General features: G+C 32.4%; 1 protein-coding gene across 1 annotated transcript; it reads right to left on the bottom strand.

Moving 5' to 3' along the window:
• Positions 1-4,264: 4,264 nt before the first annotated feature.
• DRAM2_1 (DNA-damage regulated autophagy modulator 2) lies at positions 4,265-20,503 on the bottom strand. Its single transcript, XM_012942698.3, has 8 exons — positions 20,364-20,503; positions 17,207-17,298; positions 16,016-16,069; positions 13,515-13,582; positions 10,106-10,254; positions 8,963-9,134; positions 6,463-6,536; positions 4,265-5,207 (listed from the first exon to the last, which is right to left on the bottom strand). The coding sequence occupies exons 2-8, from the start codon at positions 17,281-17,283 to the stop codon at positions 5,061-5,063; spliced, it is 741 nt and encodes a 246-aa protein (XP_012798152.1). The 5' UTR covers positions 17,284-17,298; positions 20,364-20,503; the 3' UTR covers positions 4,265-5,060.
• Positions 20,504-27,097: the final 6,594 nt, after the last annotated feature.

The raw sequence follows: 27,097 nt of genomic DNA, 5'->3' as shown, positions 1-27,097 counted from the left end.
CTTCTTTTCTTGTTAGATATGTTGTTGCGATTTCCTATGACCATGTACAGCCATTTGTTCCATTTGTAAGGTGAGCATGAAATATTTTGAAATTTATCTATGTGTGTACACACGTTTATTAGACATCTATGTAAAGTGATACAACTGGATTCGCTTGGAATATTATTCAGACAGTTTAGGTATTCTATAGTTTGATATATTGACCGAATAACGTAGATAGTCATTTTAGTGATACCCTCACTACTTGTAAACTATTTAAATCAAACTGAACAAACGAATTGGGAAATTCACCAGGTTGGGTGCTAGAATGTTCAGGGTGCTTAGTTCGCGAAAATCCCCTATCACTTTCAGCGAGTATTACAGCATGGATCTTTGAAATTCACATAAGAAGTACACTAAGATGTTTTTAAGAGATATGGCAATGTGTAGAGCAATTGTCGTTCCTACGAAATGTCAAGTGAATGAGATTTTCAAACACGATAAATAGATAATCGCGAATAGAAATACAGCCACTCCACAAATCAATGTAGAACAGCATCCGAGATTTGAATGCTGAGAACTATTTTAGTTTAGTGAAAACACATTCATAATAATCATCTGAAAATACAGAGAAGATCTGATGACAATTAGAAACGTGGTCGTTTATGATATTTAGGAATGCAGTTCGAGTTTCACATAGTTTGTCACTAAATGAAGAAGGTTTAGGAACAGACCACAATTTTGGTTATTTCCTAAAATCTAATGATTATGCGTATACAGCAATTCAATATAACTATTCACAAATAATAATTTTATGCTTTTCCAGTTCATTCGGAATCTATTCACCGGAAAAATACATGATTATGTGTTTTCTGGGTTCATATGGAATAATGAGTAAGTGAAGTCGAATTCATCATGTTGCAGATATTTTACTATAAATCTCAAATCAAATTACTATGAATCCTTGTTAACATTTCTACTAAAATTTGTAAAGTTGTATATTGTAGACAATACAAAATAGAGGAATTACATTCGCACGACTTTCCGTGATAGAAATGAAGTACTACTGATAGTCAATTCACAGAGACGATTTGTTAATGCTGTGATCATTGTAACATGCTTCACAAACGTGTTGAACACTATCTAGAACAGATGACAACCAATGCCATACATGTTTGTACAAACACTTGCTTTCAGAATAATTAATATCAAGTTCCATTATTGAAATATGAATACATGTAGGAAGTAACGAAAATCGTCATGTCTTATTACATGTTCTATACACTTAGATCTTTTGTGTTGTACTTTGGATTGTGTTTTTCAACTACACCATTGACTCTCGTTGATTAAGATAATAGGTTAACTACAATTCTCTAGATGATTCCAATCAACATACGATGTTACGAACTACATCTCTCTGTCAGAATAGCTAATATGTATCAGACTATACTCAGAGACTACGTTGAGAGGTAATAATAGAAGTCCTCTTCTGCTTCGGTTTGGACAACTGGTCAGTATCACCGCCCACACACACAAACAATTGACTTGAGTGGCGCATATATATTTGTTGGGAATGATGCATTACAAATGGGGAATAGTAAAATTCATTTTGACCTAGGTTTTTACTTCTCAGGATATAAAATCCTCAAAGTACGGAGTCAACTCAGCATTTTGCCACTTAAATTCTGGATGAACACACCCATATCATGTTGGTTAATTTTATCACCTCATCATCAATAGTATCAGTTCACTTGATAACAATCTGCATCTGTCGATTTCGTTCAAATCAATTATTAATTATTTCTATTTGTTGCAGAAGTAAAAGCAAGGATTGGCAAAGCATGAACAGCATTCCTTCACTTAAACAACACATAGAATTCAAAACAAAACTGTCTGCAAGCCAACATCAAATTCACAATCTTCAATACGAACGTCACGATAGTTCTACCATACTGAGCTGGAACTTCGAGAACTACCACAACAGTCATCAAACATTTACAAGTATTTATAAACAATCATCTACTCGAGATACTCAATGTCTGTTTGTCGGATACTATCAGCAAGAGTGTATTGTGGAAGAGAACGAGCCACCTTGCAGTTGAGGATTGAATTAGGAAAGGATGTTGGATGTGGATAGGATATACATTACGGAAATCCTCAGACTGCATCTCGAGATAAGCGTTAACTTGGAATCATGAAGGGAAACAGAAAAGTTGAATTCCGAATAATGCATTGCGTCGGGATTCGCAGTTAAACATTACATTGTGTACAACGGGAAATGAGAGCCCAGGATGGAACTGGTAGTGGTGTCATGATCAGCGATCCATGCTACTCCACGACGATGAATAACAGGCGTGATGAAGTAAGTAAGTAAGTAATTGATCAAGTATGTAAGTAGGTAAGTAAGTATATGAATGTCTTGTTTTTGTCGACATAGCTCACTTTTTAATGTAATTTGAGTGCATTGTTATCTTCAAATTTACTATTAGCCTTTTATTAACCTAGGATTGAAATAAACTCAGCGATTTAAATCTAAATAATTCCAAATTTCCGTCCAGCAAACTTGTCAGAACGTCTTTATGGTATTAATGAAAATCTAGATTATCAAAGAAATATATAGCGTTTAACAATCAAATCAGATCAAATCTACACTGTGTTAATCCAATCATAATTGGATGTTGTCATGGTAAATAAAAGAGCATGGGTCAGTTAAATGCAAATCATGTGGAAAGTTCACAGTGTAGAAATAAATGACTGAACGAATTGTGTGTATATATTTATGTGCAAGACTGAGTTATTCATAGGTGAAAAGTTCTACGAAACACACTCTTTAATGTCATGATTTCTATCCTATTCTTACTTAATTATTGTCTTTTTCATACTGAAAATAATGTTAAACCTGAATTAAAATTATGATTCATCTGATTATAGTTAGGATAATTACTGAACATCAATGATAATGGAAACCAGTATAAGGAGTTAGATCACCAATTAATATATATAATTTCATAGGTTTACATCATGAGTCGATTGAAGCTAGACCACCATGGAAAACCCGAAAGCACTGGACGGCCGTTTCGCCCTAGTATGGTACTCCTCAGCAGTGCGCATCCATGATCCCGCACCACGCGGGGTTCGAACATAGTACCTACTAGTTTCGCACGTGAGCACTTAACCACTAGACCACTGAGCCGGTATCCAACGGTGTTAATGTCTAACTTCAACCAATCCACGAAGTTGCGCCACTGTACACCATTGTCTCACAACAGACCTGGTTGAACTCCACTGGTAATTACTTCTCACTAGAACTCCAGGAGTTTTTCTTGAAGTCAGTCACTAGTGTGCAGTTGATTATTATCAGAATGGGTTTTCCATGGTGGTCTAGCTTCAATTGACTCATGATTTCAACCTATGAAATTTCTAAAAACTCTCCATAAAACCCATTCTGATAATATATATAATGTTGTTTAAATACAAAATGTGAATTTAACAGTAACAATGTGGACCACTATTAATCTCCAAAAATGACGGATATTTTTCAAAATTAGTGTTTGTTTACTGAACAACTGATGCATTTTACTTTTTTAATCGGTAAGTAACGTAATAGTTTTACAATAATTATTGCTATTCAGTTAGACAGCTTGATATTTATCTTCTGTACACTACTTTTCCCTACTGAACTTTTAAGTTGATGATGCTTCAAAACATTTAAAAGAACTCAATGAAAGCTGTATGAAAATAAAATTAGTTATTAGAAGTAACTACATTTACAAACAGGTTTTTATGATTGTCACATAGTTATCTACTTACGAAGTTGGAATCAACTTCAAAATTTATTAACTAGTACTTTAGTGAACGAGAACACATATGAGAACAATCAAATGTACAAACTTAGAGAACGTTTTGGTAAAATCTAAGAACCATACGGTAAATACTTTATTTGCAAAATGTCAATCAAACGTCTCCAATTTCATTGTTATTTCGTGTCCACACCAATCATTCTCTGTTCTCGTTCTCTTTTCTTCAATCTACTTAACCTTCACTTTAAATTGATGATACATACTACTTATATCTGTCGATATTAGTAGCACACACCACAGAATTTATGTCTGAAGTACATAAATCTAAAATGGTGAGATTAATATTGGTTTTTATATAATCAACTAGCTATTGTCGAATTCATTAAATAATTAAGATATATCCATGAATAAGGTATATTTTTAGTTGTTTTCCTTTATATTTACAAAAACACTACAATGATAAAAATAATCACAATACATAACCAATATCATCAAACAATCCGACATTAAAGAATATCCTATAAATTATTGAGATATTGTTGGGATATTCAGAAATATATCCCAAAAATCATCCTGTTAAGTCTAATGCTATCCTTGGACGTGACATGGTGTCATTTTCCTATTGGTCAATATTTATTTCACGTGTCATTTTCCTGTTGGCCAAATATTGTACAAATGTTATTTTCTATTTTATGGTACGATGTAGTCTGTTTGATTGCTGTATAAACAGAGTATGTTTGAAATACATTATTCATATCACAGAGGCTGAAACTTGTGTTCTGGACTTAACTGGCTGGGCTAGTCAGGAAGCAGGACCAATCAGAACTCTAGACTGCTCGCACGTGTTTTACGCGTCATTTATACGATCGATAAGTCACTGCTCCCTAATCGGCGGTCACAAGTTATAACAGATATAAACACAATTTATTAGAAATATTTCTTTTATTTGTTCAATAAATAAGCTTTGAATACTGTACAAGTTATTGTCATCAAAATATCTTGATAACTAGAATGTTATATTAAGATACCATATACAAATAACATCTCCATAGAAAACATCTGACACAGTGTTGATAAAATCAATATATGAATAACCGAAAACACAATTTCTAACTTTTATCAAGTTTATAAATTTCAGCTAAGTAATTTTAAATAGTCAGTTATATGTACAATATGTTCAATCAGAAATCCTAGATCTTTGTACTATTTTCATTCAATGATCTTTTAAAATAATCTAAAAAATATATTTTTTACATTTTGGATCTTTTCCTTTTAAACCGACTACACATTTAAATTGGAACTTCTTTGTAAATTCATAACCGATTTTTGAAAATCTCGAAGTTCCAAAGCTATAATAAATGTTAATTCTGCACAACCCAAAACAACGCACCATTCGCTTACTGCACTCCATACAAATTCAATATAACCCTGTATAAATACAAAAATATTATTTTATGATTAATCTAATTACAACTATGATTGTTATATATTTTCAAATTTCAAATTTAAGTTTATCATTTATCTCATAACTTTCAGCTTTGCCAAAGTAAAATATTTAGACGACAGTTACTGCTTTATTGTTAGAATAGTATTATTTTGAAGTAATGGAATCGCCTGGTCTATGTAGGATAATTGTGAAGTTTTCACTTTCATTATAAACAACAGTAACAGTGAAAGAAAATAAACGCCACATAGTTCATAGAATAAATTCTACCATCTTCGATAATCTTGACATTAGACTATGTGGAAATCGCCCTCTCACTTACGGATATATCAACACATACTATTGTTGAAAGTTCATGACATATTACCACTGATATCATTTTAAATAGACAACCACGTGCATGAATTCGATCGAAAAAATCCTGAAATCCTGAATCAAGTGATTTGTAATATTGCCTGTGAGTTTCTAGAAACATGACATTCAGATCAATTGCCAATCAACCGACACATTGAGATAGACGTGGCCTATCAAGTTGTACAAAACTTTTCACAATTGAATTCACGAGTTAATTTAAGCTAGACTACCATTGAAAACCTGGAAGTACTAAACTGTCGTTTCGCCGTAATATAGGACTTCTAAGCAGTGTGCATCCACGATCCCAAATGTGGGATAAAATGTTTGATCAACTACTTGCATAAAGGTCAGTCAACGAGGTTGTCAACGTGAATACAAGGAAAAATGAAGACAACGCAACCTAAGGAGATGAACAGTCATGAAGAAGACCATCAGAACAAACTAATTTAACCCTTGTAGAAGAACTAGGAATCTCACTTCTGAATTAAGTTGTCAAGAACGGCAATTGTAACTTATCAGTTAAATCTTCCATCCTATAGAACTCAATAGAATCAATATCATTCATTTGAGACACAAATTTTCCCCAGTTATTTCTTATGAACTGCAAAGTAAGTTTTGACGGTCTAATTTGATTGAATTTATGATTTTTTTTTTCAATAGTTGGCTCCCTGGAATACATTCTATTCATATCAGAAAATCATGATCTTTATAGTTAAATTGAAAAGGACACTATTTAAATATTTGAGAAGAACTGAAAGTACTTTAACTTTTTATGTTTGTAAGAAAAACTCAGCCTTCAGTGATAATACTGTCGTATACTTTGTCCTTATGTGACTGATTTATCAATTTCAACAAACAAAGTTTGTGCTCTCATATATCACTTACCGATTCATAAGGTTTGATATAGAAGAAATCTTTCGCTTTTAAAACTTTAAGTCCAATCATATTGAAATGTACAACTGATAAATGAAAAATATAAGTTAACATTTATAAAATAAATAATGACACATTTATAATTAGATACATTTTCTCAGCTGAATAACCTAATAAACAAAAGAAAATTTCGTTATATATGTCTACAACTCTATTTGTCAATATAAATATATCACAGATTGAAATCATGAGTCAATTGAAGCTAGACCACCATGGAAAACCTAGAAGCACTGGACGGTTGTTTCGTTCTAGTATGGGACTCCTCAGCAGTGCGCATCCACGATCCCGCACCCCGCGAGATTCGAACCCAGGACCTGTCAGTCTTTTAAGTTGCTTAGAAAATATACTCAACACTTTATTTTTGTGATGACATAAAGTATTTTAATCTAAAAAAACAATTATTCTATTTTCGGAAGGAGTTTTGTAGATATTATAGCAATTTGAATAGTTGAGATCATAAGTCAGTTGAAGCTAGATCGATTTCGCTCAATTTCGTGGATTCGTTGAAGTTAGACAGTAAAACCGTTGGATGCCGGACAGCTCAGTATTCTAATGGTTAATATGGTTCGAGTTTCGCGAGACGGGATCGTGGATGCACACTGCTGAGGAGTCCCACAATGGGACGAAACGGCCGTTCAGTGCTTCTAGGTTTTCTATGGTGGTCTAGCTTCAATTGACTCATGGTTTCAATCTGTGAAATTTCTAATATCTCCACAAACCCCTTCTGACAATATAAATCTTCTCAATGCTTGTAGAATATAAAATCATTTACTTAAAATGATTTCATATTTACTGTTTCTATCGGGAATCTTAAAGATATACTTGGTTTATTAGTGGTAACATGTATTTACACTTTATGTCTGTTCTCACTATGAAACAAAACTAAATTCTTGCTTTTTGTAATCCATGCAAGATTCAAACTATCAAATTGTTTAAAGCTACTTTTTTATTGTGATTTTTCACAAACAAACGCATATGAACTTCAACCTTGTGTTGTATAAACGATGAAATATTCAGATTAGGAATTATTTGTTACTGTCATACAAGATCTGTTTATTATATACAATAACTGATCAGTAAGGATTCTTAGTTATCAACATACCTAAATAAGATGAATTATTGAAATATTGGGAACTAAGGTCCCGATAAACACATTGAATAAACACTCACAGTTTGTTAAGTTTTTCCATCACTGATTCACTGTTTATTTTAAGCATTTACTATGTTCTATAGCCATTTTTAGCACTGACTTCAATGGTTTAATAGTGCATTATCTTAACTATGAAGTCATAAAAGCTGTTTCGGGATATCTTACTCTAAATTATTTACATTAGTAGTATTATCTTTTAAAGAAAATCATCATCTACAATCTACTTGCTAAAGAAACATGCTTAATATTAAGAAGGGAAACAATCAATTGTTGTATTTCAGAAATTAATCGACTTATCAATAATGTAACCAGGTTTACACTGAGTATTTATACCTTAAAGTTCAAAAATTACTAACTCGTTTCGAGTGCGTTGAAATTATTAATTATGATTGCTAATTTTACATATGATAATTAACTTTAGTACTGTATTATAGTAAATCAACATTGAAATAACAAGTATAACAAGTAATAAAAGAGAATAAGGTGTCTTAAAATACTAAGGTATATGTATCAACCTCATTGTAATATCAGGTATACTAATTATTTAAGGTGTGAAATACTTGATGAATCATTATAACGGCACTTTGCTTAACAATGTTTCTTTTCTTAAATATCAGAATTATTCTTGAGACATTTACATATAATTTATTTCAATAGTTGAGGTCATGAGTCAATTGAACCTAGACCACCATGGAAAACCTGCAAGCACTTGACGGCCGTTTCGTCCTATTGTGGGTCCCTTCGGCAGTGCTGATCCACTATTCCACCTCACGAGATTCGAACCCAGGACCTACTGGTTTCGTATGCGAGCACTTAACCACTAGACCACTGAGCCGACATCCAACGATGTTAGTGTCTAACTTCTACTAATCCACAAAATTGAGCGACACATCCATCATTGTCTTCAGTGATTTACAATCTTACAACAGACCAGGTTGGACTTCACTGGTATTTATTATCTTATGACTAGTATTATACATTTTCGTCAAATATTAGTCAAACCATATTTCATGTATTGTGAAATCTTTGAATGAATATTTGGTTTTTCTGGTAATTAAGTTATTAAAAGTTATTTAAAAGCATATTCTTTGTTTACATTTCTTGTTTATATATGTATATTGGGAATTTTCTCTAGCAGATTTATGAATGTAAATAGAATATTTTAAATAGGTCCAATATTTTCAAAGTTTAAATCTCATTAATTAACATGCAAAAACTATGGATCGAATGTAGTTGAACTTGAAAAAAATAAACATTTGTGTAATATTTAGTAAGAATTTTTTGTGTTTTATAAACACTCACATGAAGCAGATGCCAGTACCATTTGACTAACAACAAATAGTCTTCCAAAACAATATAATATCCATTTGTTTGAAATACAGGCGATTACAACTGCTCCACAAGGAATTGCAATAACATGACAAATAAAATTCAATAAAGTCAAATGATAATGTTCAGCATTGTTTTCTTTTGTCTATTCAAATCATAATAAATAAATTAATTAATTAAGTTAATAAATGTTAGGATAGTCGGAAAAATATACCAATAATTATCGTGTTAAGTCTATGGTGGCCTTGGACTTAAAATGTACATCCCCTATTGGCTATTATTTGATTCATTCGTTACATATTGTGTAAAAGTTGTTTACTATTTTTATGGTACGATGTGGTTTGTTTGGTTAGTATATAAACAGAGTATGTTTGAAATATAATGATTCATAACTCAGAGGCTGTGACTTGTGTTCTAGACTCAACTGGTTGGGACAGACAGCGAAGCGGGGCCAATCAGGGCACTAGGTCGTGCATACGTGTTTTACGTGTTACTGTGATCGATCGATAAAACGCTGCTTATCAAAACCTGCAATCTCACACGTTACAACAATAAAGTAAGAGTTTGAATAAATCTAATTGAAGTATTGATGAATGACATCAAAGTTCTTTTGTTTATCATAACTAGCATTCATATTGAATCAGTTTATCAAAAGTTGTTTACCGGAAAAGAATTTATTCAAATTGTCATTTGTTCTAACTGAAATCACACAGTTTTCAAGTGAGAACACGAAAATAAGCTACATAGTTTCTTCAACCAAATGATATAAACACTAACTCAATCATAATGAATTATATCAATTAAAATAAGCTTTATTTCTTATCAAGTGATAAGGTATATTTTTGTTATTTTTTATTCAGTGCAGCACTATCCTCAAACTATTCATTGTATCTGTTCTATTAAAAAAGTAAGAAAATGAGAATGGGGAAAGAATAATTTAAAATACTTGAAAGCTTAAATTCACTTAGTTTTGACAATTTATTACCTCTTACATATTCACTTTGAGTTGAGTTTTTGTACTCTGTTCTCTGAAATTAGATTTTTCCTTAAAAAAAAACACCATTAGTAAATCAGATTGATATCAATACTCATAAATGACAAGGGTGATAAACATACGTTAATAAAAGAAAGTCCGACTATGCACATCCCAGCTATCGTCATAAATACCACAACAACTAAACATAGAAAATGAAGTATTATGGATCTTCTCATTTTTCTTATTTGAACTCCAGCTTCCCAACACCAAATCCATTGACTCAACGTAGCTGAAACACAACAAAAATGGACGTTTATTGTTTTTATCGAATAAATAAATTAGATAAATAACTTAGATAACTTGTCCTAATAACATAAAAAAATCAAAATCTTGTCTGTTATCTGCATAATAGAAACAGAAGTAAGGGATATCGTTTCAGTAGGTATTATCTCTATTTCATTCAAAGTTATTGCATACTACGAATAAACGCTTGTTTGAACGTCTTTGGAACTGACTGGTTAATATGGAAAGCTAAACTCTTCATCTGACTAGCTACCAGATTTGTTTAGACTACTTATTTGGATATTAAAACTACCCATTATAACCACTCCATATGATCTTCTGGTCTTTTAACAAAGGCTCCAGAGCTTTCTAAAAAAATTTTACTGAAAAATCACTGATAAATAACAGGGTATTTCCTTACACTTCAGTGTTCTTCCAGCCTCATCCTATCTGAAGACAAACGTATGGCTACAGACAACGATCACTTTGATCTAACTAAGATTACTGGTATGCCAACATTTGTAAAACCATGAAAATTCCACAGCAATCTATAGAAAAATTTTATATGACATGAGATCAATTTCATAAGCCGAAAGCTGAAAAATTTGTCTTGTAGAACGATTTATATACGATTTCAAGTGGATTCTTGATTATATATTGCTAAATGTACAATTTGAAAAAGATGTAACAGGAGGGAGTGTATAGGTGACAAGAGTAGTCAAAGCAATGAGTAAAACTGAAGAGTTTTCTGAACAAACACGTTGTATGCGAGCTGTATGAACAAAGAAGATATTCTGGCTCATAATAATATAAAATGACACTTGCTTTTCATGATTCTGCAAGGGATACCGTATTGTTATTGATGGTCGTAATAATCTGAGGGTGTGGTCACCAAACATAAACGGCACTCATTTTCCCACCATTCCCCTAAATTTAACGTCGATGTAGCATAGACTTAACAAGTTTGTTAGTTGTGAATATAAACGGAATATTTTTATTCAAAAGCGAACCATCTATTAATATGTCGATAAAAGAAATTTATCATATTTTCACTTCAGTTTGTATAAAAGATGTGTTGTACCTAGCAGGTGTAGGATTCCTCCTTTTCAGGACTGAATGGCTGGGTGCACCTACATTCCAGTGTTAATATTTACGTCACGACTGCAATCAAATACCTTTCTATTTCATACACATAGTTCCCTTTCTCATTTTGAAAAGAGCAAGAACAAACATTCTAGCAGGATAGCATGAATTCATTTTATTTCGTTGGTTCTCGTCAGCTGCTTACAACCTGTGATATTTAAAATTATAATTACATAGTGGGTTTTAATTACTTACATGAGAGGGTTTAGTTAGAAGTTATATTGAAGACATATTAGTATGGTATAACAAGGGTGTAAATAAATTTAATAGATTGAATATTATAGATATATATCTTATGTAAAAGAACATTCTACAACATTGATTGTGACAGCAGTTCAAACGGCTAGAAACAAGTGATTATATAATGAGTAAACGCTGATAGAAATAAAATGAGTAGAGTTCAGTTGATAAAATAAGATTATTAATTTGGAAGATAGTTGAAACAAAACTCAGTGATGTGATAAATGCAAGAAAGGGTTTAAAGAAAAAGAAAAAAATATATAAATTAAGATACAGCGAAGGAATATTAGTCATCACGGCAAGGAAAGATTAATAACCATCCCCTTTTAAACACATAAATCAGGTTTTTGGCGTCTGATAGCAACGGTTTCAGCAAACTTCAGAAGACTGGAGTTTGGCTGCATATCAATCACCTTGAATGATTGCAGGGTATCGACCTGATATCCTGTATCTAGATGTTTGATGTTGCACTATTTAGAGTCTTTCTCTAGTTCTGGGGCTTTTTGGAACATGTTTAAGAAGTCTAAGATATGCCCTCCTTTCTGTTCGGCCAATAGAGCTGCTTTGGCAGGTACACATAAATTTATAAATAAAATTGGCAGTAACATGAAAAGGATGCTTATCAACCTTTGATTGAGTTATTGAACATGTTGTTTTATACAGAATTAGAAGTTTGATCGCCGGATAAGTTTTGGCTAGCGCAGTATTCAGTCTCCTGTTGATTGTGTTTGCAATATCATAACCTTTGAAGTTAAGATTTATAGTTATTGGTTTTTTATTGACCGTAATTACTTCAGTATTGCTTTCTTTAGGCTTTTTATGATTGCCAATAAACTTTTTTGGGTAAAAGTTGTGTCGCAGGCATTTTTCGACGTTCATCAATTCTTCTTCCAGTTTGTCAATGGTACGTATTCTTTCTGCCCTATAAAATAGTGTTTTAACTAATGCCTTCTTGTCACTGAGTGGACAAGAACTATTGAAATTCAGGCAAAGACTATTTCAAGTAATTTTTCGATAAACCAAACGTTGGACTGTCCCGTCTCCCCAACGTTTTATAGCAACATCAAGAAAGTGGAACATGTCATTCTGTTCGTGTTCCATAGTAAATAGTATGTTAGGATGAGCGTTATTGAAGGGTTTTAGCAGGAGGATTGCATGCTGTTAATTGCTACAGACAATAAACGTGTCATCAACATATCTGGAATATTCCATCGTTTCGCTAATCGCCTGTTTAAGCGCCACGTTTCCAAGACACCCCATAAAAATGTCTGCCGGAATTGAACCTAGTGGACTTCCCATTGCTAGGCCGTCGATTTGACGATATATGGTGTTATTGAACTGGAATTGAACGTCTGTTGTGCACATTAATGGTAGTTTTTCTAATTCTGGGGCTAGTAAACACAGTAGTGATCCAGTACATGACATGTAATTACGTCGATTATGCTTTTATTAAAAATCGTATGCACAGACCTCATGAAGTATATTAATAATTGGCACTTAAGTACACTTGTGAAAAGCATTATTATGGATAAATTGTTTAAGAGAGAAGTGTTTCTTCAACAAACCAGTAATTTAGTAGACGAAATACATAATTATCAGTATCTTCTAACAAGCTTTTAATCCCATATAAAGGCTTCATAAGGAATGTTTTTGATTGGAACTTAGGTACATGTGTGAGAATCATCACTATTGTATGCATGATCACATTCAAAGTACTTTAAGAATAGATCTCAGGTCATGTCGATGTCTAACGTACCTAAATTGACATTTAAATTATCATTATGTTGCAATATATAATACGGGAAACTCAAATTCAATATGTATTGAAGAGTATTTTCTTTCAAAAATCTAAATATATTGATGACGGTAAACAGTTCAACCTACCCATTATTCCATAACTTGACATTAGAATCATGAACATGTATTTTTCCGGTGGATAGATACCAAGTGCGCTACAAATATTATTACATAAATGGCAATTAATCAAAAACATCAGTTTAGATTGGTTTTTAAAAAGTTGGAAATTTAATTGAACAGTAAACTTGTGTTTTCTGTTGTCAAGATGTTTTCATTCAATAATTAGTTGAAACATTGTTAGCAAAGAAAACAGTTAGTAATGGTTTTCCATGCACCGAATATAATACTCAACTAACTTTCAGTAGGTGTAATATAGAACAGATTTACTTCGAAAATATCATGTAAATAAATTTTCCATTAAACAATCAATTTTCTCGTACGAATATGCGTAGAACATTACTCAATATCTGAAACAATCAGTTCAGTTCATAAATGTTGAAAGTGTGTTGATGAGTTGAAAGTGAGCTGCAGAAATGGGATAATCACTGATATCCTAATTAATACAATTCTATACGTAAACTAAATGTCAAATAAAAAAAAGCTCAGATGAATCGAAAATACGAGAGAAAGATTATACAATGCTAAGGATTAAGTTCTTAAACCCGAAATTATTGAAATGGATTTAGGTTTACCCAAATAAGCTTGGCCCTTTAGAATTCGGCATTTTTATCCCTTTCATAGCAAAATTTCTAGTCGTTCATCTGAGGATTTCCATACTCTAATATTTAAACTGGTACAGATTACTTAATAATTACAAATGTATAATTTCGCAAAAGCTGGTATCAAATATATATCTTCCAAGTATACATCAGCTAGCTAAATGATTAACAAAACTTCCAAGTTTAATCTTTAACGAATAACCGAGACTATAATTTAATGACGATCCAGTCAGATTTACAATCTAATTGCTAACCCTAATAAACTGTAAATCATAATCCTTATTCTTCAAACTGTTTCATAACCCCCATTTACTAAGTAAGTAGACACTCCCAAAGTCACTTTGGCGTCTCTCAAAGGTCGTCCATAAATTAAACTCTCACCTATGAACAATATGAGTTTCCTTCACAAAAAAATTTATGAACTCATCTTGATGAAGATACACAATAATTATTGTTATTATTTACACTATCCATTCAAAGAGATTTCATGTATTTAAAAATTATTTGATAAAAATCTGTAAAATTAGGCTGTTGGAAATTTGGCACATAAATATTAGTTATTTTCAGATTAATGTTGTGTTTTTAATTTGCTTGGAAAATGTAATCAACACTTTATTTTTGTGATGACATAAAGTATTTTAATCTAAAAAAACAATTATTCTATTTTCGGAAGGAGTTTTGTAGATATTATAGCAATTTGAATAGTTGAGATCATAAGTCAGTTGAAGCTAGATCGATTTCGCTCAATTTCGTGGATTCGTTGAAGTTAGACAGTAAAACCGTTAGATGCCGGACAGCTCAGTATTCTAATGGTTAATATGGTTCGAGTTTCGCGAGACGGGATCGTGGATGCACACTGCTGAGGAGTCCCACAATGGGACGAAACGGCCGTTCAGTGCTTCTAGGTTTTCTATGGTGGTCTAGCTTCAATTGAATCACAATCTCAACTATTAAAATTATTCTATTACCCGTTTGTTTTCTTCGCTTTTATTGTTTTCTTAATGTAAATCGTCATGTTACACTTGGTAAATCTTACATTCTGGATGTGTTTTATAATCTTACCTACTTACCTACTTCACCTCATATGTTCAGTTGAAAATTATGCAATAATGTTGCATTGAGAAATAATATGGTCCCCGGTTAGTGTATTCTATTTATCTTCGATGAGTGCGCGATGTATTGTTCTATCATAAAAATATCATAAGAACAACAATTTCTGAATAGTTTCTAAGAGAGTCAGCTAATTGTGACCTTAATGACTTTGTTACAAGTGATAAATTTGTTTGTTATATGAATTACGTGAAGAGAATAACTTTGCCAAATAAAGAATGAAATCACCTTCGTATTCATCACAGTCACTCAGTAATTATGTTAAATAAATCTTGATAATCAATTCCAAATAATCGTCGTTATTTAACAGGTCAAGTGAAAACCATGACCATCGCTATATGAGATTGTATCACTACATTTTTGGACAAACACGATGAGGTTGCATCTCAGTTGACTCTATTGAAGAGTACTTCAATAATAAATTCGTAAAAACAGTGTTCCAGAAATCTTTCAAACTACAATCAAATATAATATTGATTTAGGAGGTTACTGAATACGTACTGTTCAGATAAATCATTATGATTCATGTGAAAGTATCGCGCTGTATATTTTTATTACTCTGTAACATGAACCCAATACTCGCTATTGAAATTTACAAGGAACTATTACCGGCTTGCTGATAAACCATTTTTAGCCATTTTATAAGATAAGAAATGAGTGATTAAACCTTATATTCACTTGGTTTGTTTTTAGCAATCTAGGTACAAATTTTTTAATCACAATAAAAAATGTGATCACAGAAATGAGAAACGAACCCACCTTACATATGGTACGACTGGTGAAATATGGTCATTGGAAATCGCGATCAGATACCTTAGATTCGGAATTAAATTAAGATCATTTTTATAAATGAGTGTGCAAATTAGAAAATTTAATAATAAGCAGTTACAGTTAAATGATACTGTTTAAAAAAAAAGCCAAGGAATATCGGATAGCAGGTTTATTTTTGTGTGGGACTCATGGATGATAATCCGCTTCATGCATTTAATATTCTCGAATCATGTATATAAACAAGCCTGTCTTGTTGTTCAACGTTTGCATTCATTCGTAAAACCCATTTTATTATAAACCTATTAGTCGATCGAAAACAGTATAATTCTATTGAATAGATCATATGGGTTCTGTTTAAGATAGATTGAAATATATACAAAAGCCTGTTAAGCACAGGTAATCTTCAGTATACCCCACTATATAGACAAGTTTGCATTCATGAATACTATGCTAAGATATCTGCATGTTTTTCATCAATTGGTTTATTCTTATTCTGGTATATAATTATTATTACGTTCATATGAATTTTATCGAATCATTGGTCTCTCTTTACTTCAAACAGTGCTGAAAACCAAATCTATCTTAGTGTATTCAGAAGAAGAACATGATTCCAATGTGATATCAACCTAATATTTTCTGTGTATTGTACTGCTTTTTCATGAAGAATCATTCCTAATACACCTTCAAAAAATTATTTCCATAATTTTCTAATCGAATTTCCATAGATCGTTATTTTGATCCCGACTATAAACAAATGATGTATGTTCCGTGTCATAAACTTCTAAAATTGATTTATTGTTTGCATTGTTCATTTCGTTACCTGATAAGTTTTCATTTCGGGTATTTACGCAATACTAATTGACCTCTGCAAAGTATACACTTGTATAATTCCCTAAACATTATAGTAAATCTGTGAACATTTACATTGTTTTATAATGGTCATTATCACCTTATCCACTTCTGATACATTAACATTTACTCTGATTCCGAATAAACGTTTTCAATCGTGACCTACTGAGAAATTGCAGAAAATATGTGTATGATATGTATGTGTTTTGGCATTTATCGAAATATGGATGTTTGATGTTTTATCAGAGTTGTGAGTCTTAAATATTTCTATTTAATTTTACAAGTAACCAACTGTAAGTGTTGAGGTTACAACACAAAAATTATACTTACGTGGTTGGCAGCCAGAATAGTGCGTGTATAACGGCGAAAAATGGTAGTTTGTACCAAGCGAAACGACACAGAGCCATTGAGAGGAATATTTTCTGCAAGCAATAATAGCAGAATATATACGTATTAATGTTAGACTGGGAGACTTGAACTTGTAGGTGGAGCAATTTTTTTCAGTTAGTAATGTAAGAAAATAATTTATTTTGTTCGAAATCTCTCTTATTTCAAGAAACTAGTTACTAACAACGAAATTTATTATGAATTCACTATGTTCGTTGAATAAGGTTCACTTTAATGAAACGGAAAAACCTATTGTTAAATTTACATGTGATAATCTCTAGTCAAATGGATGAACGTTATGTCACTAAAAGACCTAAGAGGTACATTTCATAAGCGTATATAACAAATTATTAATCCTTCAATCTAGAAGTCTTGATGAACAATACTATAAGAAAACTATGTACATAGCTTTACAGAAGATATGAATTTAATCTCCTCAGGATGCATTAATTGTCAAATAACTTAATTACTTACTTGCGCCTGTTACTCATCGTCGTGGAGGAGGATAGGCGACCCATTAACATTCTCCATCGAACTATCACCTGGACAATCCTTTCCAGTTTTTTTCAATTTCTATTCATCCTTTTCATGTCTGTTTCCAATAGCCGGCACACTGTGTCTTGATCTTCCTCTTTTCCGTCTCCTTTCACTATTCCAAGTTAGCGATTATCTCGTGGTGCAGTTTGATGATTTTCTTAATGTATGTCCTATACACTGCTAACGTCCTTTCTTAATTTCCACTTCAACTGGAAGTTGGTTTGTGTTCATACACAGTAGTCTGTTGCTGATTGCATCCGACAAACAGACATTGGGTATCATGTTTAGAAAATTGGTTATAAACATCTATACTGTTTTAATGAGTATCTCCATCAAGTGTAAATAGTTTGGTTGGTGTCCTCCATGTTGTATTCCAGGATCTTGCTCTACCCCTTGTGTAGATTAAGGCCTACTGATGAAGAGACTGCTGCTACACTATTTGTCTTGACCTGCATTTGTTGATTTGTATGGGATAGATAGGCCAGGTCATCTGAGAAGTCCAAGTCGTCTAGCTGCATCCAACCTATCCATTTTATTCCGTGGTTCTTCCCAAGTGTAAAAGTCTTCATAATTCAGTCAACCACCAGAAAAAAGAGAAAGGGGAGGCTAGGCAGCTTTGCATGACTCCGTTAATAGTGTGTGATGCCTGTGTATTTCGCGCATTTGCTAAGATCTTCTTTCTTTAATATCTTGATGAGATATCCTTCATTCCAGTCTGTCTGTTGGTACCTGTTCTTCCATCCAAATCTTCCTCAATAGAACATGGAGCATGTTTGCAGTTACTTCTATATCTGACTTCAGTATATCGGCTCGTATGTTGTCTGGTCCAACTACTGCTTTCCCACTACTGAGTTTTCTAATGACCGGCCATCTTGATTTCTTCGATTAATGGTGGGGTGGCATCTATAAGAATGTTTGTGTGTGCTTCTTCGATGTTGGGTGGGTTGCGTGAGACTGGTCAATTTAAGGGTTTCTCGCAGTGTTCTACCCATCCGTTCATCTGTCTTTGAATCTCGGTGAGCGTATGTGTGTCCATTGCTTTTCTTACTCAGCATATGTCTGTAGCTTATTTTTGTTGTGACTATAGATATCTATTCACGCTTGGTTAAGTCGAGTCGGCTCACTCACCTTCTCCACTGCGCGGCATTTCGTTTCGCTTCTCTCTCTCCTCTTCGCTTTACCTCTTCTTATTCTGAATCTCCATCTGGATAAGCGAATGTCGGAAATAAATTCGTCCAACGCTACGTGTATTTGGCTGCTTATTACCGCAGTTAAACAAACGCGGTTAGCCTAAATAATATACGGAATAAATGGAAAATTTATATTCATAGCATATTCATACATTCATCCAAATAGGAGTCAAATCAGTCAGCACCACAAAAGCTGTTTCTCCCCTTGTCCATTGCTTCTTTAGCTTTGGTTTCATCTTGGCAACCATCAGGTGGAAATCTGAAGCTATATCAGCCACTCTGTTGGTTCTCGTATCTCCCATCGACCTCCGGCATTTTTTAGTGATGCAAATATGAATTGTATGCATTAATGTATTCATCTTTAAAACTATAGATTGCCTTTTTTTTCCAATTCAAGCTAGTTTACTATCTTTAATTGTCCTCTGGTTTGTCGTCTCTGATCCATTTATTAAGAGATTGATAATAACCAATAACCATTATTATAAAAGCATATCTGTCAGGAAAGATTGTGTTCGAATTTCAAACTAGTAGAAAACAACCCTACTCTAGAAACATAATACACTTCAAAGTACTATGTGGTATCAGATACTGAAGTACGTTGACGAAACAATAAACTGTTTCGTTCAGCAACTGACTGTTCTACAAAATGAATATCTTTAACCGCACTTGTATTTCATTTGATTATGTGTCAAGGCACGGAAAACTAATTCATCAGTTTGAATTCCCAATACAGTGATTCTAGTAATATTTGGTATCACAAGATCGATTCGGAAAAGTGTTAACCGATTGCAATAATACATTACCATTTAGATGTGAATACGAGCGAACAAACTGCCTGAAATAGGTCAAATTTCCAATTCAGTGTAAACAGAAAACAGTAATTTACACGAGTATCATGAACGAAACAAGACTAAAATATTTGGAGGTGTGAAAATTCACTGTATTTATCTTATCTGTACGTGGATTCCGTCAGTCCTCTTTTCCTATCAATCAAAAACGTAGTTTCGAAGACCTGACAGTGTTTGAGCATTCGAAACTTTTTAATCCGTTTGATTCTTATTAATACTTTAAAGTGAGAGATGGTTTTGAGACACATTCGACGTGCATCGTTGATGTGGGTGCTGAATTGAGGACAAAAAGTAATGTAGACTGTAACTTAGGATGAGATTTCTTTTCAACAGATGATGTGACTTATTTCACGAACGAAAGAGTGGTATATACTTTCAGTTGTATAATTGCACTTTGATTATACCAAGTATAGTTTTAGAAGAACAGCATACAGATTGCACTTAAATTTGTTTAGTGTTCGAACAAATGTGGTTCCATATTAGTGAAAAGAAATAATTTACATCGTTCTAATAAAAATTACTTACCGTGACTTGATCTAAAAATTATAGTCGTTAAGTTTGTCTACAGAAACTCTGATTGAATTGAAACATTCTACTAGTTTCAATAACGCATAGTATGGGGTGTGAAATGATTGAAATTGGTTTTAATTTTATGTATTAATAATGTTAATAATAATGATAAGAATGCACATATATCGACAGGATTGTATTTGTATATATATGTTTTCATGTATTGATCAGAACAATGTTTAATCAACTAGTTAAATCAACCAGTCGTAAACAATTATTAAACTTGTTTAGTGAAAAATTCTACTTGCAGCCTACAAAAGAAATCACGTATGAACTAGTACATCTGAATACTCATGTAATTGAATTTCATGCATTTGAAATTGACACGTTTTGCACATATTGACATTTCATGACTGATCGTCACTTATTATGAATTTGTCACCAATTGTCATGTCTGGTCGTCTCTAATTGTTATGTTGGGTTCACTTATTACTTATACTTGTAAAATGAGATACCACTGCAATCCCAACAACGTGAAGTAAGAACGACAAGACTGGTACAAGTGAAGGTTTATTAAACCCAAAACACGACGACCCTAGTCGAAAATACACTCATTTATATATTGATTTGTACACCCATTTTAATTAATAATTAGGATAAAATCACGTGTATGAAAGATACCCAGAGTTATAACAAATCACAAGCTCAGTGTTATGCTGAGCATAGTTCGTTTGAATTTAATACAAGAATATCGTATATTGAATAAAACATCACACTCAAACAAATTAATTTTACACCTAATAGAATATTACACTGGAAAACGGACACAAATCCCACACTGAATAATTATCATATTGAATGTTGAACAAAAAAGTCACATTGAGTAAGAAAAAAAATGTAAGTTTGTTTTTTAATCCCATCCTATCATAAAGTATTGCTAAGTATTCAATATGTTATTGTTCACTAGTTTAATTAGTATAGTTCCGATCCGTATATATACATAGTTCAACATGAAAAAGGTGTTTGTAAATGGTGATCATGGGCTGCCTTTTATCAGCTGTAGTCAATTTTATTCATAAACACCAAATAATACTGAATAATAATTCTCTTATTTGAATATTAAGCATTTTAAATACTCTTACTATGAAAGTACATATTTTCATTGATTGACAATTAATAGTTAAAGAGAAATGATAAGAATTCCGTTAAGTATAGACGAGTAACTCATAATATCTACTAGTTAGAATCAGTTTTCTAACTACAACTACAAAATTCTCATAGTCGGTAGTAATATTCGAATTGTTGTTCAATTACAAAATTAAGAAGTTATAAAATCAGTTCTATTTATGTTTATCAAATCTGAATTTGAAGGCTACCCCTACTCTTGACTAATAATGCTCCAACTATGAAAACTGAGCACCGAATTGAAATAAGCAACTAATAACATCGATTGACAGTGTTACTCTCAAATGCATCTGCATTAGAGTATACAATGTATTTCGATATTTATTTCGGTTCAGTCAATTTGGAGACAACAAAAATTATTCTAGGCTTTTAAATGCCTGGATTCCGAGAAAACTGACATAACATTAGGATTCATGCACTGGAGGTGGAATACCTACTTTTTTATGTATGTATAGAGAGATGATTATTTGTATTATCTGTCCTTTTAGTAGCAGGATAAACCACATGAGCTTAATTATTCCGTTGTCACACATTTGCATGAAGTGTATAATATTATTAATCATTCAAACTGTGTGCTACAACTCTTTTTTCTATTTTCAAAATGCATGAAACCACTTCTGGTCAATCAAAAGTATTTTGTTGATGAATCGTTCCGTCAAGCGGGATTAATGGCAATGTGATTACCCTAAATTATAATCTTGGAATTCATATTATTTTTACTAACTTCTAAAAGTATATTTATTGCCCTTGATTGAATCTTACAATAACATCTATATGCCTACTGTGTATCTGATTTATAGTGAACCCTGAAATTGGGCTGCTCCACGAGTGTGGTGATCAACTGAATTATGAAGATCTTCACATCTCAGGAGAACCACGGAATACAATGAACAGTTCGGAATCAATTTGAAGATTTGGACCTCGCAGATGAACCGGTCCTTCTACCACTTACACATCAACACATCCAAATGAAGACAACCAGTGTGGCAGAAGTCTATACATCAGTGAGCCTCAACATACACAAAATAAAATGAAAGATCCTAAAATACACCACAGAGAACAAACAAACCAATCACACTTGTTGGAGAAGCTCTGGAAGATGTGGAATCTTCCACGTAGCTGTGAAGCATCATCGATGAACAAGGAAGGTCCGATATAGATGTAAATGCGAGGATTGACGTAGCAAAGGTCACATTCCTATCATTGAAGAAAAAATGGAACTCAAATAAACTGTCTGCAAGCCAACATCAAATTCACAATCTTCAATATGAACGTCAACACAATTCTACCATACTGAGCTGAAACTTTGAGAACTACCACAACAGTTATCGAACATTTACAAGTATTTATAAACAATCATCTACTCGAGATAATCAATATCTCTTTGTCGGATACCATCAGCAAGAGTGTATTGCGGAAGAGAACAAACCAACTTCCAAATGAGGAGGAAATTAGGAAAGGATGGTGACGTTGATAAGAAATCATCAGACTGCATCACGAGACAAGCGTTAACTTGGGATTGTGAAGGGAAACGAAAAAGTGTTAGGCCGAAGAACACATTACGTCGGCTATTGGAAACAGATATGAAAAGGATGAATAGCAACTGGAAAGAACTGGAAAGGATTGTCCAGGTCATAGTTGAATGGAGAGTGCTAGTGGACGGCCTATTCTCCTTCATGAGGGGTAACAGGCGAAGGTAAGTAATAAGTAGTAAACTTTCAGATGAGATAAACAGTATGTGAAACTTATATATGATTTGAAATATCTGACTATCAAATCTAAAGGTTTTCCGACATTGTAAACTGAATTGAAATCTATAAAGTCATATGCTAGAATTTGTTTTTCATATATTTTCATCCGGTTTAATTAAACTTCCAAATTGGAAATCTGTAACAATACATTATCAAACTCTTACCAAATCATCTGTTTCACTTCTTCATTGCATTCATTTGTGAAAACTGTGTTAATGTTAAATTAATCACATGATGTTTTAGAAAATACCAAATTGTTTAAATAACACATTATGCATTCAACATGTTTGTTACAAATCAATCAGCGATGATGTTTTATAAAAATCAATAAATTTTTAAGTAAACATTGCTTACAAAAACTAATAGATATCTATGTTATCGGTACCATAGTGTAATAAATCAAAACTCCTGAAAGTCAAAATTGATTATTGTTTATAATTGTATGTACATGCAATCAAGAACACTTATTATTTGTTTATACTAATTAGAAACAATTAACCTGATTAAAGTAACCATGATAAGTAGTCGTGACAACTTCATCACGTTTTAGTGCTCAATATCTTATTGGTATTCTTTGACAAAATGTCTACCATTTATTAAAACATTTTATTGATCATTCTTCAAATGTATGTTTTCGAATCCATATATAGCCCCTATATTATTGATCACATATTTAAACCAATAATTCAATGAGAGTTACTTTAAATGAATCGTTTTCTTATCATAAAGACCAGCAATAAAATAATATAGAGAATGAAACAATAAATGCATATGTGTATCCTTTACAAACTGTCTCGATATAGCTATTTTACCACAATTTTGTAGAAAAGATGTTTTGTGACTAGTAGTGAAATACGTGTAATATGTTGAAGATTGATTGTAAAACATGATGCTTTGCTCACAGCATAAGGCTACTACACTTCCAATTTCAACAAGCTAATCATAGTTCTAGAAGGTTTTGGGAGATCACTTTACAAACTGACGACAATCCCTGTATGGTTTTAAAATATATTTTAGTATGTTCGGATGTGCTTGGTTACACCATCTTTCAAATGACCTGAAAAAATACTTCATCTAGACTGGAACATTATGTGTTGATTACAGTGAATTTACATCCACATTTTTACGGGTGATATACACTCACCCCCTCGTTATCCTACTTACTTACTTATTTACGCATATCACCCTCTACCACTCTCCATCCAACCCTGTCCTGGACAATCCTTTCCAGTTCCTTCCAGTTGCTATTCATCATTTCCATATCTGCTTCCGATTCCCGAAGCAGTGTAGTCTCGAGTCTTTCATTTTTCCGTCTCTTTTCAAGATTCCAAGTTACGGCTTGCCTCGGGATACACGTTGGTGATTTTCTTAATGTGCATCCTATCCACTTCCAAAGTCTTCTTCCGATTTCATCTTCAGCTGGAGGTTGATTTGTCCTCTTTCACAGCAGACAGCTGCTGATGGTGTATGACAAACAGACACTGAGTATCTTGTGTTGTTGTTGTTTTTAGTTGCTTTGAGTTCCATGTATTCTCCAATTGTAGAAATGCGGCCTTTGCTTTGCCACTCCTCGCATTCATATCTGCATGTGATCCTCCTTCAGTTGATCACCACACTCGTGGAGCAGCCCAATTTCAGGGTTCACTAAAACTATATATATATATATATATATATATATATATATATATATATATATATATATATATATATAATTCTTTAATGTATCACCAAATCATGAGATGCTTTTTTACTATAATAGTATTATGTACCTAGTTTATTTTTAAATAAAGCATTTATATTTAATAATTTAAACATTACAAACCACTACTCATCTACATTATGATTTGAATTATTTGTATATAAATAGCATGTAAAAAGTACTTATTATTATTATTGTTAGCTTTACTCAATATTATATTTTTGGTACAATATAGAATTCTCAGTTCAAGGTATTTCAACAAGTTTCTTACATAAAAGAAAAAAACCAAAACAAAAAGAGTGAATGAAACTGATAACTGCATACATATATGCATAATTTAAGTAGATAACTTACCTTCAATGAAATGAAGTTTTTGTTTTTAAAAGAATATTCGGATCTGTACAACTTTTTTAATTAAAAAACATATGAAATACTAAGTCACTTGATATGGTTTGCTTATATCTTCCCATCATTGTTTAGGACTGAAATCCATCAGTCTCTTATTGGCATGTGTGAATACTGTGTGAACTGCTTTGATATTGCCTTAAATCACAGGCTTTATAAATAAAGATGGATATTGGCTAACAACGGAATCCAGGACGACTATTTCTTCCTATTTGAGATTTATCAGTTTGATGTACCAGCAAGCCAGAGTTGGTGTTCACTCTGAGACTCGAACCTATCGCGTTATCTACTCAGCTACTGAATCCTGATAGCTATCTGCTTGTGCATTGGAGTGAAATATTATTTTTTGAAAAATTTTATTTGTTTGTTATCATATTGTTTTTCAGTGATTTATACGTTTTATTTTTATAGCCTTAGGATACTTTGAAATTTCATTAACTTTTACACTTGAATATTTCCACTTAACTATTAAATTTATAATGAGATAACAATCTATTTATTTTGCTTCCAGGTTTCCCATGGTGTTCTAGCTTCAATTGACTCATGATTTCAAACAGTGAAATTTCTAAAATCTTCATAAAACCCCTTCTGTTAAAAACTATTGTTTGAATTATTCATTGATTAACTTTTAAGTTAACTAAACACATTGGGATTGAATAGAAAAGAAAATCAACATTATTTGTGTTACTGACAATTTATGTTATTCATAATTTTAGTAAAAAAATAAGTTACAAAGACAATTCAGTTGAGTGCAAGTAAAATTTGTAATAATAAATTATTAACAATGATAAATTCATTTTTGATTGAGATCATGAATCGATTGATGTTAGACCACTATTAAAAACCTGATCTAATATCAATCGGTTCATGATCTCATTTAAAAATCTAATAATAACCACAACCCTATACTGGTGAATTCATTTTTATAAATCACATTTGAAATAAAAGATACATTAACTTAAAATGTGATGCTCAAACGTCTTTTATGGAAATTGTTTAGTTTCACGATAAATCGAGAAGGAAAACATTACAGATTTATGATCTAATTGTATTTAACCATTAGCCATGTGAGTCAGATTATAATAATTTCTGGAATCGGTGGTAAGCGATAACAAGTGAAATTACTTGTTTCTTTGGTCATTTGATCATTATTGGGACATAGGACACTAAATCAGAGATATTTCCTGGGTACTCTTTTCTAGTTCATGGTCTTGATGCCTGGCTCTAATTTCCTACGCCCTGGGTTTTTTGTTTTGGCTTTATTCTGTTTGTTTTAAGGATTTCAAGTTAGGTTTTATCTTGTGACACTGTTTGATTTTTTCTCCTTAAACAGTGTCCTATGCACTGTCAGAGTTCTTTCCTGACTTCTTCCTCAACTGACAACTCTTTCACTTTTTATCTTATCAGGTCATTACTAGTGGTTTCTGGCCAATCGATCTTAAGTATCTTGCGTAAACAATTGTTTATAAATGCCTTTACTTTGTTAGTGATAGGAGTGAAAGTTCGATAAGTCTCAGCTATATACAGTAGGACTATTTTAACGTTAATTTCGAGAATTGTAACTGTGGTCATTTTTGATTTATCTTTTGGTTTACAAATGATCATCAATAATGGGAATCCTGTCCTTGATTTTTTTATTCACCTCCTGACATTCACAACACGTCCTCTTTGTTAGCCACTAATGCTCCCCAAGTAAGCAAGAGCTTCCG

Source organism: Schistosoma haematobium, chromosome 1 (genome assembly GCF_000699445.3).
Source record: "Schistosoma haematobium chromosome 1, whole genome shotgun sequence".
Classification (NCBI taxonomy): domain Eukaryota; kingdom Metazoa; phylum Platyhelminthes; class Trematoda; order Strigeidida; family Schistosomatidae; genus Schistosoma; species Schistosoma haematobium.
This window is presented reverse-complemented; position numbering and strand designations above follow the sequence as displayed.

Coding starts and splice junctions, on each gene's coding strand:
- DRAM2_1 (XM_012942698.3), bottom strand. CDS start 17,283: ATGGCTCTGTGTCGTTTCGCTTGGTACAAACTACCATTTTTCGCCGTT. Junction 9,135..10,105: donor TCGGACTTTCTTTTATTAAC/GTATGTTTATCA, acceptor TGATTTGAATAG/ACAAAAGAAAACAATGCTGA. Junction 5,208..6,462: donor ATATCAAACCTTATGAATCG/GTAAGTGATATA, acceptor GTATTTATACAG/GGTTATATTGAATTTGTATG.